Source organism: Chroicocephalus ridibundus, chromosome 3 (assembly GCF_963924245.1).
Source record: "Chroicocephalus ridibundus chromosome 3, bChrRid1.1, whole genome shotgun sequence".
NCBI lineage: Eukaryota > Metazoa > Chordata > Aves > Charadriiformes > Laridae > Chroicocephalus > Chroicocephalus ridibundus.
The window spans coordinates 97,293,278-97,310,687 of NC_086286.1; the positions used below are offsets into that span (position 1 = coordinate 97,293,278).

Genomic DNA, 17,410 nt, shown 5'->3' on the forward strand with positions numbered 1-17,410 from the left:
CCAGTTATCACAATATGTAAAATTAAAGTATTTCTTTATAACCATAAACTTATGTCTGTTTAGATTCCCAAGTTTTTGCATGGCATCATTGTTCTCTGTCCTTACTTGAGTTGTGCTTTTTAAGACAGGAGTACTTTTGATATTAAATATATCTATTTCTTCTTGTAAACTTTAGCAGCAGTTATATTGTGACCTTTTTAACCACCTACTGAAGTTTTCTTTCAGCAGATAAATAATAAAGAGACTCTCAGTTCAGCAAAGCAAGAGCTTAAATTTAGGGAGACAAACAGTGCCAATAATTTGACAGACGTGCTCATTTAATGTGCAGATATCAAACTAAACTCACATAGATTGAAGATAATGAACCTACTTATATAACCAAGCTGAACACATGCTATATAGCATTTTGCTATATTATCGTTTTGTTTTATATTTTTTCTCTAAAAATTAGCAATAAGGGCTAATCTGTACATCTCATAGGTGATGAAAAAAAATCACAAGTGTCATTGACATAATATGTTGCAAAAATTCTAGCATTTTTGCCCAGCTGGAGAACAAGTTGAAAACACAATGCACATTAACTTCAGTATTTAAAAATTACTTTATATGTAGATATGTCAAAAAATTGAGAAAAAAGCACATAGGCTGAAGTAAAATTAAATTTAGATGGATATTTCTAAGTTAACTGATTGCGTGCACAAGAGTAAAATAAGTAAATATTGAATTATTTGGTAACCAGAACATTTTTTTCTGGAAATAAATACAATCCTTATGATATTCATTGCCTTTTTACCACTCAAGTAACTGCTTGGGAGTTTCCACACGTTTCACTGATTACATTATTGTAAAGGGCAAAATATCCCTCAAACTAAATTTCATTATTTTTACACATCCTTCTGGAAAGACTGCATAAAATGTAATAAAAAAATGTGATTTAATGATGATCAGAATTTATGTCCCGTACAGCATACCGAAGAAGAGGCTAAAATATGATGTTTAAGGGAGAACTGAGAGCAAGCAAAACCCAAACTTGATAGCATGTGGAATTATTCAGTGCACTGTACAGAAAATCAGTTTTTCCAGACACAATTAACGAAAGTCTTGTTATAATGCTTCTGAAAATGTTTTATTGTTAATTAGTTTTCTTGCTATGTAGTCGTGTCTGCTGATACGGGTAATCCCTGCAACCAGGATGTTTGTACCTAAATGGGTTCTACTTTGTATGTGTGAGTGCTATCTATCTACCTTGTTAAATTAATTTCAATACACAAGAAAATAAAGGTGCCAGATCAGTGGGTAGGGAAAAGGGGAGTGTGATGTAAGCCATTCAGTTCTAGTTTTTAAGTTTTAGAGTACATCACCCACTTCAATTAAGAAAGACAGTGAAAAGGTTATTTCTTGGTTTTTCGCATTTAGGAACTAATTTAAAAGGCAATCAAAAATACTGAGATACAATTGGTATTAATAAATCACAAGAGGTTTGTGTTCTTTATTTGTGCCACTAAGCAGAATGAGACTAGATTTTCTGCTTCACAAATTTCAGACCTCCTCATTATTAAGAAAATATGGCAGGGGAACCAAATAGCCAGAAGAGTTAGCCTGATTGATTCTTTGCCTGTATAAACTGATAAATAGCACACGCATTTTATGACAGGAATTGCAATCTGAAAAACAGAACTGCTTAAAGCTACTCACATATATGAAATCCTGGGCCTGTTTGCACGTTGATGATACAGAATATAGGATCTACACTGCTTTTAAATACATACTGAAAAGTCTGTTCAATATCAACTATGGCATTCACAAAGTTATGCAAAATTATGGTATTCAAAATGCCACAGAAGTTAAATACCAGACCATTTTGTATTCTCATTACAGCTGTTGCCATGAGAATGGATTCACTGTGTACCACTTACTACCTTTGTTATAATCTCTGCTTGGTAACAATGATAACACAATGGAAGGCTGATAATATATTAAAATTCTTTTACTTCTTAAGTAAGATTGTAACAAGTGCAGAAAATGCCTCAAAAGTGCTTTGGGGAACATAATCAACCTCCTAGGATCACGAATACCCATTTTTTTTCTTACCCACCAAGAGTGGAGATAAGGTAAAACATTACTTAGTTAACCCCTGATTCTCACTACGAACTTTTTGTTAGAAGCTAAGTATTCTGTATCAGAGCATGTCTTAATCCCAGTGAGGGCTCATTTCTCATTTTATTTCATTTAAAAATGTGTATCAATTTCATTTTATATTTCCAGTATTAATGTTATTGAATGCATTCCCTGTCCTCTGACAAGATACTGATACCTTGTATGTTGCCATCAGAGGATATTTTCTCCACAGAGTCACTGGTTGTCACTCTGAACTTAATGATGAATTTACAAAGTTGGAAAATGCCCATCTCCAGAAACTACAGACTTTATACCTTAATTTACTTCTAAACTTTATTCTTCTATATTCAGTTCTGTGAGTTCAATGTCAATAGCATATTTTCAATATTTAAATTATGCTTATTATCTCTACTTTTGCTTGCAAGGAAAGCAGCTCTACGAGATCATTGCTTATAGTCTGATGGTCAGGGCTATCTCCTGGAAAGGAAAAGTTGTGAGTTTGAACCCTCTCAGACTGAAAAGGACTTAGAACCCCTAGTACTCCACAAAGAATTAACCTTAGGTTATTTTGCAAAAGGTCATCCTCATCTCTTTATTAAGTATATGTTTACCCCAAGGACATAATTTGGCAATCCATATCCTGAGGTGGAAATTGTAACATAGGACGGGATTCTGTTTGGCATTGAAACTTCTAAATTTAGGTACCTATAGATATGCAAGGTGTCTCAGCTTACATTATAGTCGATGGAGATCTTGTCAGTACAGTCTGTAGGACAGTTTACCTGTAGCAGGTACCTGATGACTGTCACACTGGCAGACATACATATTTTCATGTTTTCATTTTCTTAATTTTGCAGTTAATTCTACTGTTAGCAATTAATTTAATTTCCTACATATAGTACTGCTAGAGATGTCTTATGGCGGCTTTGCCTTCACCTGCTCTGAAGGACATCGGTTTCTCCTGTCTCCTGTAGATATATCTTGAAACTGTTCTCCACACTTGTATTAAGGCATCTGAGTTAAACCTTAAATATTAAACGTTAATCCTAGGGTCTATTCAAAGATATTTACATATCATTTATTTCCAAATTTCTAGCTCTATGCAGATTTCTGGCTCAGTCTGGTTAACAGAAAAGAGTAGGTGTCTTGTTTAGTTGCTCTGAGCCACTTATTGTAGTTTTTACCTCCCATTGGCTTTCCAGGACATTTTGGCACTAAATTTAAGGAAAATAAATCATCCTGCTGCATTCAATGGCCTGTGTTTTAGACTTATACACTTGGACACTTGAAATTCAGTAAATCTGGCAAAAAAAAAGTGCTTGAATCTTTTCTCATATTAACAAGATATTATTCTCACATTTGTATCAGCATGCATTTGTAAAATGCCTCCTCTTAAACAAAACTAAACAAAGAGGAAAAAAAACAAACCAGAAGGGAAAGTATTAAAAACACCAGCTGCAAAGCTGGCTACTGATGATCTATACTTCCAAATCAAACACAAACAACATCAAAAACTTATTCACATCCCTGAAACACTGACCTGGTTGTGATATATGTTTTTTCAGAAACATTCACATTAATCAAAATAAACTGAAAAGGTAAAGGTCTAGGCAAACCGAAAGGACAAATAGTTGTATAGGTTATAAAATGGCATTTGGGTAATAATTTGAGCTGGGAGGTTGTAAAAGAAGAGTATCATCTCAAAAATAGAATGCCCAGTATATACACATACACATACACATACACATACACATACACATACACATACACATACACATACACATACACATACACATACACACACAGCAGAATGCACTAGAAAATCCCTTCTCACGTCACTCCCAGGTTCTCCCTGGTTCTTCCCCACAACTGACTGAACAAATAGCTTCTTTGTTCTCCTGAGATTAAGTGATGCTTTTTGCCTGGGATTTCAATTTGTAACACCACTCTTAGATAGCCGTGCACCTACACACGTGTCTTTCGTGGTTCCTTAAAATGACACACAAGAGAGGTTGCTATTTTTGCAGGAAGGTGAGAGTGAAGCCAGGACCACATGGGTTCTTTTACAAGTGCTAGACATTTTCTAGACTAAAGAAAGATGGGTAATTCTAGTGGCTAATTCACATGGTTGTGGACCTAAAAGTACTTTGAGCTCTAATTTTGTCTGAAACACTGTATATATCCTTGACCCTGATTAAAATTTTTCTATTTACTGGAAAAACCTCAGAGGAAAAGAAGGTTGTGTCTAATCAGAGTTTTCTTGTGTAAATCACTTACAAATATAAAGGAACAGAATCGTCTGCTTGAGATGAAAAACAAAAATAAAACATATTCCCAGCAGTCGATTGTACACAGAAAGTAAGGAGATACATCTAGGAAAAAAAAAATAATAAAAAAATATATATGTAAACATATGCTTTTGGTAAATTGGGCATAATTTTTGTCATGCATTTACAATGAAGAAGACAAAATGTAATTCACATGTAGGTGTGTTATTTCAAGATCAGTATATGGCATCTAATAAATAACATCAAAAGCAGGTAGAATCTGACATCAGCTAAATATATTGCACTATGTAGAGCATGCCTTGCCATGTAATTCAATAAAGAAAATGATGTTTCATGTTTTCAACTGTACATCTTGGGGGGATAGTGGTAAATATGTTTTACATGTTTTATACCTCAAAGATTTTAACCTCTGTGTGTACACGAAATTATGAATTACATGTGTGAGTACACACACTATTAATTTGCGTACCTCAAACATCTGATGTTTGACTATCCATTCACAAGAAAAAGGGATGGGAAGAATGGGCTGACGATGAGTGATGTACATAGAAAAAGATATTATTTACTTTTTCCTGTGCATGCTACAACTTTTAAAGTATAATCTCCTTAAAAAGAATTTGGACTATCCTGAATACTACTGTCTCTTTTGTTTTAGAATTCCTGTACTAGCTGCATGGCACTATGTTGGTTAAATGCAATCAGAGATTTTTCAAATGAACATCGAATGAAATAGTTCTTTTTAGCTTTACATAAATCTTTTTGTTTTGTTTCATTATCTGATATTTGACATATTTACATTTTAAGCTATTTTGATATTATATTAAAATCATAGCTTCTTTTTGCGAATAACCATTTAAATCTGAGCAGATGTCAAAGAAAGTACTCTGACATTCTAAAAAGACATTGAATAGACCTATATTGCAGTCAAAATTCCAATCATGAAGTAGCATAAACCTAAAGGATTTTGGTTTAAGTCTGGTCAAAATAACGTACTCTTTACAGGCTAACTACACAAATATATGAAATTCATTATAAGGAGTGATTCTGTTTTTCTGGTTCTGTATTGCTCTGTATGTCAGTGTATGCAATCCTCTAATTATTGCCATTCAAGTTGATGCAATAACTCCTGGCTTTGTGCGAATACCCGTGGAATGATTCTGGTTCTATGGTCCCAATCCGGCATGCTGTTTAAGTCTGGGCTTTCATGCATCTATCGGTAAACTTGATATCAGGAACATGTTTATGTTAAGTGATGAACTGATAGTAACATGATGGCATTTTAATTCATGCTTTTGATACACGCAAAGATATTTCTGTCATTTTAAAGACAAACATTTTGCTCTGCTTCCACAGAATTATGGGGAGATGGAACAGAGACGACAACCACTAGAAATTGCATCATTAGGATAACATGTAGCATTGAGAATCATAACCATAGCCTCTGAAATTTAGAGTTATATTATATTCTCCACTGCTTAGAATAATAGTATGATTGCAGGATGTTATCCCCAGCACATGCACTTGAATGCATATGTATATTACATTTAGTTAACTAGCTAGGCAAGAAATCTCTCTTACTCAACATTATCAGCAAAGATGATGATAGCATTTAAAATCACCACAAATACATCATGCTTTCAGCTAAAAATCTGTTCAGTCATAATTTAGCAGCTATTCAACACAACAGGGTTTTTTTTGGTGTGAAATTTCTTTGCTTGGAGCTGTTCACCTAGCATATTACCTTCCATTTAAACTTGTTTAAATCCTGACATACATTTGTATTATTCTCATTAAGGTCTGGCCATCCTACATAGTTTAAGCTTAATAAAAGATCTTCTATTCAAATTAAGTGGTAAGTAGTATAAATATTGTTCTTACAATCTTTAAAACATTTTGAATTTTAACTGATAAATACCAAAACATTACTTTTAATATTTTATCCTTGTTTCTGGGCATTTCAGTTTTATGGCAAGTTCAATTCCTATCAGGTATATTTTTCTAAGCAACTGTCGGAAAATGTAATGTTGGCTTTTACTGTTTCTGTTTTAAAAGAATTCAACCAGCCTAGGTCATAGGAGAGAATGGTAAGTTGAGTTGTACTCTCAGTAAGCAGAACAGGGCGGAATTAAATACAGTAAAAACACAGTATATGGTAAACCTACCCCACATACAACCCTCATAAATTGGAAGATAACTGTAAGTTTATCTATACTTTATGCTTTCTCTGTGCTGAAATGGAGTGCATGATGAACTAGTCTTCATTTAATGACTTGATGTTCTCTTGATCTGTTTACCGGGTATACACAGAAGAACTGTTTATGCAGGATGAGATTCTGAGAACCTTATACAAAACACTATGGAATGGAAGCATGGATAACTAAGGGAGGATCAACAAAGAGATATTAAGAAACTGGTATAATTTATCTCAGGTTTTGCCACACATAAATGATTCAAGTGCATAGCTACTATGCTACCAACATTTCAATGCATTTTTCTGAATATCGGGATGCTTCAAAGAATGAAAGTCTTAAAATCATCTTTTTTATCCACTTTTCACTGAGATTCTTGTCTAGATTCTAATTCTCAAAACATCTTTCATGAAAATTACTGTATTTTTTAATGACAATGGCCTCTGGACATCAACCATACAGATATATATTTTTTTCTTGTTTTTTTGAAGGGTAGCTTTCCACCAAATAGGCTTTTCCAAAATTTTAGATTGAATACTGACCAGATTTTGTCAGTGAGGACATAAAGACTTTGATTGACGTCATGGATAGCCACGTGAAGGTCTTTGCTTCCCTCTAGTGACTGGTTCAGGAAGAGATTTAACTGAATCTGCTCATGTTGCTCAACTATGGCACAGAGATTCAGCAGCATATTAATTACATGTGAGGATTAAATACCTGTGAAGTCAGTGAGATGCTGATACAGCATTAAAGGTGTATACTTGTGACAGTACTTGATAAAATATGGCAGATTTAAACTGGACATGTGTTTGACTGGTTTTGGAGCAGTTTTACAGTTTTATCAGGCAGAGGTATGATTTCAGCATTGACAATTCAAGAACAACTGGGGGGCACCCTCTAAGATGCATGTCAAAACACTATTCCAAACATTTCTTTTAAGGTTATTTTGCCATACAAACACCTTTCTTGTAGAAAGACAGACCAGACTTTGATGAATTACATTATGTTTGATTTATCAGAGAAAACAGTTAATGGAGGAGACTTCAATGAGATTTAGATCCGTGCATTCGGAAGGAAAGAGAAGCAATCCTACACTCTTCAAATGCTCAAAATTGACTTGTATTATGTTCTCCTCATAATATTACTAAAAGTAGGTGTATTTATACCAGTTGTAGTTCTGCCTGTTTTGTACTGACTGCAAATAAGTTTAAAAGAAACAAATACATGTCTGCACGAAACTACACAACATGATTTACTTATAAGCAATTTATGCACATGATCTGTGCCCCTCTTGTCACAGAATAGGAGAGAATGGCAGCAGGGTACTTCCCACAGCTCCTTCTCACATGGATAGGCAATATTCCCCAGATTTTTCATCCTCTTGGGTGATGCAAGTAGATTTCATTTTTGTTTAAGGATGGCATAATACAAAGACCTTTAGTGCTGCTGCACTACTTCTGTTGGATAAACAGAGCTAAATTCTCCAGGACTGGCAACAGTCACGAGCTCATCAGAATGAATGAGAAAAAAAATAGAAATATCATTATAAAACTATTTAACCTTTAGTGTTCTGCAACATGGCAGGGAAATGATACTGGCTTTGGGAACAGCTAGAGAGCATTCTCAATTAGGACTCAGGAATTTGGAGCTCTAACTCTATGGGGGTTTGATGAGTGGCCTTGGAAACAGCTTTGCTTTCATTATGCCCTAGTTTCCCTTAGCTGTAAATCAAGGGGGACGATACCAACCTCTGTGGTAAATCACTTTTAAATCTACAGGTGTAACACAATTTAAGAGTTAGATGATATAGATGAGAAAGACTGATAAACTTCTGCAGTTGTGATTGTGCTATATTGTACTTTTGGAAGTTTTATTTGATTTGGTGAACACTGTTTTCCCCCACAAGAGTCAGTCGAAGTCCAGCATGATGCTGGATTCACAGATCCCATCTGCTGCACTTCTTAGTGAGGTATTACCAGGGAAAACAACAATTAAATTTTATTTGACTTGTTAATATCTATGAATTTTTCTGGAAACATAGATACAAAACCAAATTATGACCAATTTGTTTTCTGTTCTAAAGTTTATTCAAATGTCTGAATTATCTTTTGCCCTCGGTATACACTAAAACATCTGTTAAAATTCCAATTCAAATCTTTAAATTTGATTATGAAGATAAAACCACTAGTTCTTTTTTTTTTTCTCATTTCAGAATTATAATTGCCTGATATTATAAGAAATCACTATTTTTAGTTTCTGAAAATCTACGTTTACATAAAGGCAATAAATAGCAATTGAGTTCTCAACAAATGGAGTTGATTAATCACAGAGTTAAAATTAAAATAAAGCAAACTTATTAGCAAGAATTAATTTGATTTCCTTTTTTTGCTATAAATCTCAGCAGGCCACACAAGCTCTGTTCACGGTGGTGTAGGTGTTAGTGAAGAGCAGTGTTATAAAAAAGAACAAAATTATAAATTCCTCCCGTATATACTGATTCATTTTATGTGTGACTTAAGCAAAGAAAATTTTTTCTGACTCTTTTTCAACATAAAGACACTCCATTTTATATTTTACAATATATATATATTTCAGAACTAAGTACTCCTGCATTACAGTATAATCTTAGCAGTTTGTGCACTTAAAGTTAGGTTGTGCATGGCTTGACCAGTGGTTTGCCACTTGATCTGATTCAAATCAGTCAAAGCCTTTTGATTGTCTGCAAGGGAGTTTGGATCAAGTTTTTTCATTCCATACTGTTTTATTGAAGAAGAATATGATTCTGTAGAGTCTTTCAATTCTTTATGCAAGACTACTAGGAATAGAAGGTTATATCGTGTGCTATTACACAGGTTCCATTATGGAAAGTTCTTCATAAAAGTAGGTACTGCAGGAGCCATTTATCTTTTGAATAAGTTCATTAATGTTAACTCTTTCATTATGTTCACAAACAAGCATAGAAGCTAACATGGAAAACAAATTTTCAGCTTTGAAAAATACAAAAGCAGCAAAGTCTGTCTGACAAGCTGGACCAACAAGTCTGACTGAAATCAATGGAACCAGCGAAGTTTCAGCTGGCATATATTGCCAAACTACATTTGCAGGATTTAATCCCATTCAATCTTTGTTCTACTTATAGAAAAATCTATTTCCTCCATGTTTTCCTGGTGACAAAAATAATATAACTGAAAAGTAATATAAACTAAGGAGAGGCTACTATTCATATTTCCAGAAGCAGTTTCTGATTTAAGATATTTTAATTATTTGATTATTAGCTTGAGACATTATAGAGTTTTCTTGAACATACTTTCAAAGGCTTGCAAGGCTAGGCCAAATAAAGAATAACTGTAATGGTCCGTCATGGTAGTTTTAAAAAACAAAGTGGAGAGGAGAGGGAAAAGGCAGATCAGTGTTCCCTGTCAATTTTATCACACGACAACAAAATGCAAAAGTTATTTTGCTGGTATGCATGCAAACTTATATCCTAAAGCTGAGTTGCATTCTGCCCTATTGGCAAATCCATGAGAAAATCACAATTAACTGTTAGACATTTTTTTATTTGCATTGAATGAATTCCTTTATGGACTATTTCTCCATAATTGTATCCACGGATAATGGGAGAAAAACAATTAAAAGCTCTAGGGGGTAATTTTAAAAAAGTAATTGTAAACTTTTTTTAACCCTCTTTTTAATGGAGGATGTTATAATACGTATGGAGTCAAACCCTGAAGTCATATAAATGTATGCATTTTCTAATTTCTCATCTATAGGTATTCATAGTTTCACATAACTTCAGGGTAGAAAATCTAAACCACTGTCAGTGTAAATTTTTATGGCAATTGAAAAAAAAAATAGAGCAGACCTACCACTTGCCTTAAACTAAAACTAAATCAGGTCAAAATCCTTACAGCATTAAAAATTTCAGTTAATTGCATTGTACTTCTGCCAACTGAATATTCAGCAGGCCTAAACTGCTATGAGCACACCTATGGATAAAAAAAGGCTGTCATACTGTTATAACATCCTTCTGCAGCAACTGGCAGAAAAGAGCCCCAGAATGCTAAAGGCCTTTCCTTACCCAGAGCTATGGGATGTCATGTTGCACCGTGTACAGCTGTGGAACATGACAGCAACAACTGACTCTGTCCTATGGAGAGGACAGAGTGCCCACATGTGCCCACGTTACGTCCAACACATTTCTAAAAGAATGAATACCGGCTGCATTGTTTTGCTAATCAGTCAGTGCCTATTGAAACTCCCACGTGAGATGTCACCTCCTTCCAGTGACACTCTGTGTCCACCTCATCTTCCATGCCCTCATTGTGATGGTGGTAGCCAAGGCTTGCATGTGAGGGCAGTACTCACAATGCTCAGTACTGTGGCACCTAGCTTCCAGCCTATTACTGCCTTTTGAATTCTGCACCATGGTTCAAGAATCCAGGGTCTGCGTCCTCTAAGACAAGTGACTAACTTTGTTGGGCCAAACTTTCATGGATCCTAGAGCTCCATACAGACTCTCTGCTATGGCACCTATCACAGATATAAGCATCAGAGAAGGAAACAAAGTTCAAGGGAACTGTTGAGAAAGCCTACAAAACTGACACAGTAAATGGATTTTTTAAAATGGAAATGTATGCATGCATATAAGAATTCTTTGATCCCCCAGGCTTACAAAGCCTTGCCCAGACTTACATAAAGCAAAACAGCACTAGGAAAAAAACACTGAGAGTGATATGGCTAAGATTTAGGTGTGGCATAGCGACAAACACATGGGAAGAGTGGCAAAATTAAATATAGAGGTGCTGGGAATCAGCTCCCCAACCCATGAATATTTTCCTAAATAATATGGCAGAGTTCCAACCGCACACATTGCGAGTAACAGATTCCAGAGAAGCTGACAGCTCAGAGTGCATGGGTTGCTCCTGTGAGGCTGAAAAGTGCGTTTCAAACTCCTCAAGTAACTTCTGTGAAGAAAAAACTAAGGGCTTGGTCCCTGAGGTCCCCAAGTAAATGCTCTAATCATTGGATTACTTGCTGATTGAGACGGTCTCTGCTGCCTCCTCTTTCATTCTCCTTTTCCTTTCCAGAAAGGTAGGAGGAACAGGGGAAAAACTTTCAGAAGTTTAGTTTCATCTTAAATTCTTTAAAATCACTTCTGTAGGGTGGGAAATTCACCTCTAATACCTGACCAACTTATTTTCTTTCTGTTTGTGGACTGAAACACTGGAATTAATGTATCACAAACAGTTCCTTACAGCAGGAATAGTTTGTTCATGCCAGACAATGCAAAGCAGAAAAGATGCAACTCTTTTTTGACTTTTTGTTTGGTTGGTTTAAGGAACTAAATTCTTTATTCTCAGAATGTCAATTACAAATATTCCACACATTTTCCAATGTACTGAAAGGAGAAGCATTCAGTATCCTAACACTTTACTGAAGGCAACATTTAGAATACATTTTCTGAAATGAATGAGTGAATATATCAGTCAAATTTCTGAGGGGGAAAAAAATCATCACTTTCATACCATTGATGCTACCAGCTTCATGTAGGGAAGCTGGAAATATTGAAGGAAGCACCACAACTCATAAACAGCCTAGTTTTCATCAACACAGACAGATGTGCTCTATATTTTTGGAGAATCAACTGAAATAAAATGCTGAATTATTGGGTTTGAGTTTGCCCTTTATAATACATGACATAATGTTTTATTCTTCAGTTGCACTGTGTCAATATTGGACACACATTTGACTAGTTGCCTACAGAGAGGCCACAAGCCTGCCAGCTTGATACATGGAAAACCTTATAAAATATCATCACGGAAGAATCACCGAACCTCATAGAAAGAATGGATTAAAACTGCTTTTGCTAAAGTTAGGATGACTAAATTGTCACAGATAGCAATGGAGGTAGGATAGGTTTAATGATCTGGTGTGATTAAACAGCTCACAGATCCAGACCTTTCTTCAAAGATGGATGACAGGGAACTGTTAATCACTATCAACCTCCTGAGAGGCATGCCCAAAACACAGATAGACAAAGCTTCCCCTGCTGTTGGAGAAAGTATTAAACTGACAAGATCAGGGGAGGAACTATCATTTACCAAACGTGAACTTGCAATGCATGCAGATAAAGATGTGGGAGAAGTGGCTAAAAAGGTTGCAAAACCCATTAGAGGTTACTGCTGGCTGTATGCCAATGCAAAAAGCAAACACAGTTTTCATCTGAAAAGCACTTAATTTAAAACAACTGTCTCAGCAGAGACTACTGATTAGTTAAGCGCCTTCAACTAAAAGCAGACTACTTTTTGTTGGTTTTATTCCAAAATACTTGCCAAGTCCTGGTTATGCAAAAATTACCCCATTTGGAAGGACATGAGCACAGCACAGCTCTGTAGGATTTGCAACGTGGATGAGGCTATTAATCCACTGCCTGCTGCTGAGAGTGGCTAATGCCTCAGACTTAGAAAAAAATGGTAAAAATAATAGAAAAACAAGCCACCAAGAACCCAACATCATCATGGGCAAGTAACCAATTATATAGTCCTCTACATATCTACTTATTAAGATTTAAAATCATAAGAATCGATGCAGCAATACAGAGCTTTCATGATAATTCAAAACTCATGGTGTCAGAATACAAATCCTGAAGTATTCCTGAGTAAATATAAATAAAATGCTCCAAAAAAACACAAGAAACGACATTACAAGAGTAAAATTATGAATCAACTAATGCTCCCACAGCTAATATTAGGGGCCTTTTCCTAAGGATGGAGGAAAAAAGTACAATTTTCTATATAAAATAATACACATACACGTGTAAAATAAATGACAATGCAAAACTTACTGATACATCATATCTTATTGTGCATATCTGGAGCTCATATCACTTTTCAAAACTGATAGATCTCCAAGAATACCCCTAACTTCATCGATTTTAATATCTTCAGTAGCTACTATTAAATAATATGACTACAAAAGATATCCTTCAGAATACAAAAGCATGTTTCTCCCTCAAAACCTCAGACTGTTTTATGTAAGCTTTATGTAAATTTTAGATGTGTTCATCCAAAAAGTTCACTTTTCCATCCAGATTCTGAAGCATACTGAAACCAACAGTTGTATGTAGCACTAAACTTCTCTATAAACAATACTAAGAGAAATGCATGCAAAACAAGTGGCAAGCACAAAATACATTTGTTTGCAATTGCTTTACACATTCATCCTGAATACCTGCATGAAATCTTTTAATCCCATTATTAAATCCACAGCATGATTTTTTTTTTTTGGTAGTCTAATTCCGTGCAAATATGCCTTTGATATTCTGGACTGGAGCAGTGAAATCAGAGCATGTGCTCTAAATACACAGTGCTTAAAGTAATGCATGGAAAAAATGGTAAATAAAACACTGTACTACTACTGTGTAAGCCAAACATTGTGAAGTAGAAACAAAAAACATGTTCCAAATGTTTTGCATTCCATGTGCACATAATAATACTTAATGTCAAGTCTTTTGTGTACTTTATCCCACACATTTTACAGAAATGGAACATTGTGATGTTGCTGTCAAATAACTGCGTTATGATTCTTTTGTAGAAGCACAGACCATGGTACCAGTCGTATTTGGAATGATTTCTAGTATCATGTCTAAAGTTTCTGATTTCTTATGTGTTGTTTCCTATTTCTTACTATCACATTGTTTCTCAGCGGCCACAATAATGATGTAAACCCAGACTCAAGGATAAAAGCACTCACAAAGTCACAGGAATACAATTTCTAATACTGTAGATGAGTCTGTAGTATAAGACATAGATAATATACCTGGACAAGAAGTACAACATCATCTTTAAAAAAATAATATGGCAACCACATAGGGATCATTCTTGAAACACTTAATCTGTATTTAGGGAAAGTTCACCTTGACTTTAATGGGAGATTCACTGTGACAGATTAATGCAGCAAATTACAGCTGCGTAAACTTGGAATTCTTTTTAAACCACACTGATTTTACTGCTTTTTTACAGTGATGTTTTCTGTTTTGCTACAGAAGGGACACACACTAAAAAAAGTAGCAGGAGACTGCTAGGAAGCTTTCGCTATTTAGAATACAGCTATTATTTTACTAAACTAAAATGAAAATTTGCACCAGTAAATGTAAAATGAAGATTGCTGTGGGTATCACAATTGAAAATGATATTTCTCCTTGCAGAAACAGAAATGGGAGCCTTCCTTAGTTATCTGCCTGATCGTTTACCCACTCACTTGTTGCCCGGCAACCACCATCAAGGAACTACAGTTCTTAGACATCCTCATTTTAATCTTGAAAAAGCAGATTAAAATTACTATGTGAGTAATCTCTTCCTGGTGAGATATTATATTCTTTCAACTTACATAGCTGCAGAAAGGAAGCCAAGTGACTGGAGAATCCAGTACTTTCGCTCTGTGAAAGGTTCATTTTCCCTGCCCTTGTACCAACTCATTTACTGACCAACTTCTTAAATATTGTTAGGTACTTTGTAATATATGAGCCATAGCAACAGAGGCAAACATCCATCACTTACGTTCGTGAATCATCCCACAGCACACAGTAGGGATTCAATGTACCCTAAGAAGAAAACAAACAAACCTATTAGTTACTGGTATACAAAAAATATGTCATGCTTGACCTAAATGTTTAGTTGTGTCTCCTCCTACAGGATCACGCTTATACTCTAATAAATTGATACCACTGAAATTGCAAAAGCTTAAGGTTAATTCTTATGGGGTATTTAAAAAGCACTCGAACCTCAAAGCAGAGTATTTGCTGTATTCTGTCTCTTACACAAGGTAAGCATTAAGCATAAAGTTGTCTATTTGGTATATTCTAGTAGAATTGAAATATGAGATAAGAGTTAATCTGTTAAGAGACTCAACTGAACACTCCTGGGTGTGTTTAGAAGCAGAACTGTAGGCCCTTAGGGAACCTGGATGTCAAAACCAGTAATGCCATTAAAACTTTTAAGCATATGTTGGGCAAAATGTCTGGAGACTGGGATTTCAGACGACGTCACATTCAATACCCAAGTCCTTCTGTCAATTAGGTCCTAAATCAGCAGAGATTTCTGCTCAAAATATTTTTTTCTTGAGTTTTACAATCCCATCTCCGGTCTCTTTGAAGTCAGTGGAAGATTTCTGGTTTGATTTAGAACAGGATGGGAATCTAGGTTTATTACATATCATTAAACTGTGGGTAATGTTTTGGCAAATTGAAATGTCTTTCTTATTACTCATGTTTATTTTTTTGACTAAGAAGAGTTGAGACAAAATTAAAATTCAAGTTTTGTCCCTAATCTTTAAATCTTCCTTTATCAAAACTCAGATTGACTTAGAAGTACTTAACTGGCTAAAAACTGCAAAACTGTATTCCTGTTCATCATAAACACTGGATATTCCCAGAAGTCATAAGTTTATAAATAAGTTAGATATAAAATAAAGAATAAAAATATATTTTTAACAAAATCACAGAAGCAGCAGGTGGAATACACTATTTTCTTATGTCAATGATGGTGTAGCTCTCTCATGAACAGTGTTGGTGCAGTAGATATAAATATAGTTTCGCTTAGGCAAAACACACCTTGATATTTTGTTTTCAAACACCTTGATTGTTGTGTTTGAAAAAGCATGGCAACCTGTGAAGTAAATATTTATTAAATATTTAAATTCTTCCATCCATCTCTTTGTCAAAGATAAAAAAAGTCCTTCTGAAGATGCTTGTGAGAGAGGCATTTAGGGATATTTTGACCCTCTACTTCAGTATTTTGCTGACTGCATTGAATTTTATGAGTAGAGCATAAATATTTAAAACCAACACATACTTATGGCACTTTCTATTAACATTGCACTGTACAAACATAAATAAAGGATGTTACATTCCCTGAAGCGTTTTAATATAAAGAAGAGGATGGGGAAGAGTGCACAGGACAAAGCACAGGACAAAGCACAGGACAACAGACCCACTGAGATTCAGAGGCCAGGTCCTGCATCATTAGCCAAAAGCTTTCAGATATATTGACAGAAGAGGATATAGAAGAATAAGAATTAAGAACAATGGAATGATGGTGCAGAATTAATCTTTTTTAAAAAATTCATTTTATAAAGTCAATTAATTTGTATCCTAAGACTGGGTGAAAAGATTCTACTTGCAATCTGATATAAATATATGCATATTAAAAAAGTACTCCTATAGATGAATTGTAATAAGACATTGCATATCTGAGACCTGTCTTTTCTAGGAGCAGATATCATACAGTTTATGCTCGCTATTCCCACAGCGCAAGTAGAAAGAATACAAAAACACTTTCAGAAAAAAATGTCCATTATAAAAAAATCTATAAAATAGAGGGAAATAAAAGCCTTTGCAGAAAGCTGAAACACAATGAAACTGCTTCTGTTGGATCACACTCTTCACTCTCTTTGAAATGCATTCAAATTAAAAAAAAAAAAAAGAAAAAAAGAGTATGTTTGGTCATTGCATTTACTAATGACACTAAGCAGAAACATGGAAAGCAGGATAAATATTACTCCTTTTCCTTAAGAAGATCTTGTGTGAGGGTTTGCTCTGCCAGGTGTGGCAGCTCGCAAGGGCACAGTAGCTGTCTGGAACTTCTTCGTCTTTTGATATCCTGATCAAACACCCTTCAAGCACTGCAAGGACCACAAGAAGCCTGTCTTCCTGTTTTCTTCTTTGCCCTTAACCTGTTGCTCTCTTTTTCACAGTCTTCCTGGGTCTGGCCTCCTGGCAATGTCTCCTCACACTGCTGTCGTTGAGCTACCTCCAAC

General features: G+C 35.0%; 1 protein-coding gene across 7 annotated transcripts in view; it reads right to left on the reverse strand.

The window, feature by feature from the left end:
• Positions 1-17,410, reverse strand: part of ADGRB3 (adhesion G protein-coupled receptor B3) — a 468,213-nt gene that overhangs the window by 171,038 nt on the left and 279,765 nt on the right. For all 7 annotated transcript variants that reach the window (XM_063330254.1, XM_063330255.1, XM_063330256.1 and 4 more), the window contains one exon: positions 15,154-15,197. In XM_063330254.1, the coding sequence (XP_063186324.1) occupies positions 15,154-15,197 (44 nt within the window). The remainder of the gene's footprint in view (positions 1-15,153; positions 15,198-17,410) is intronic.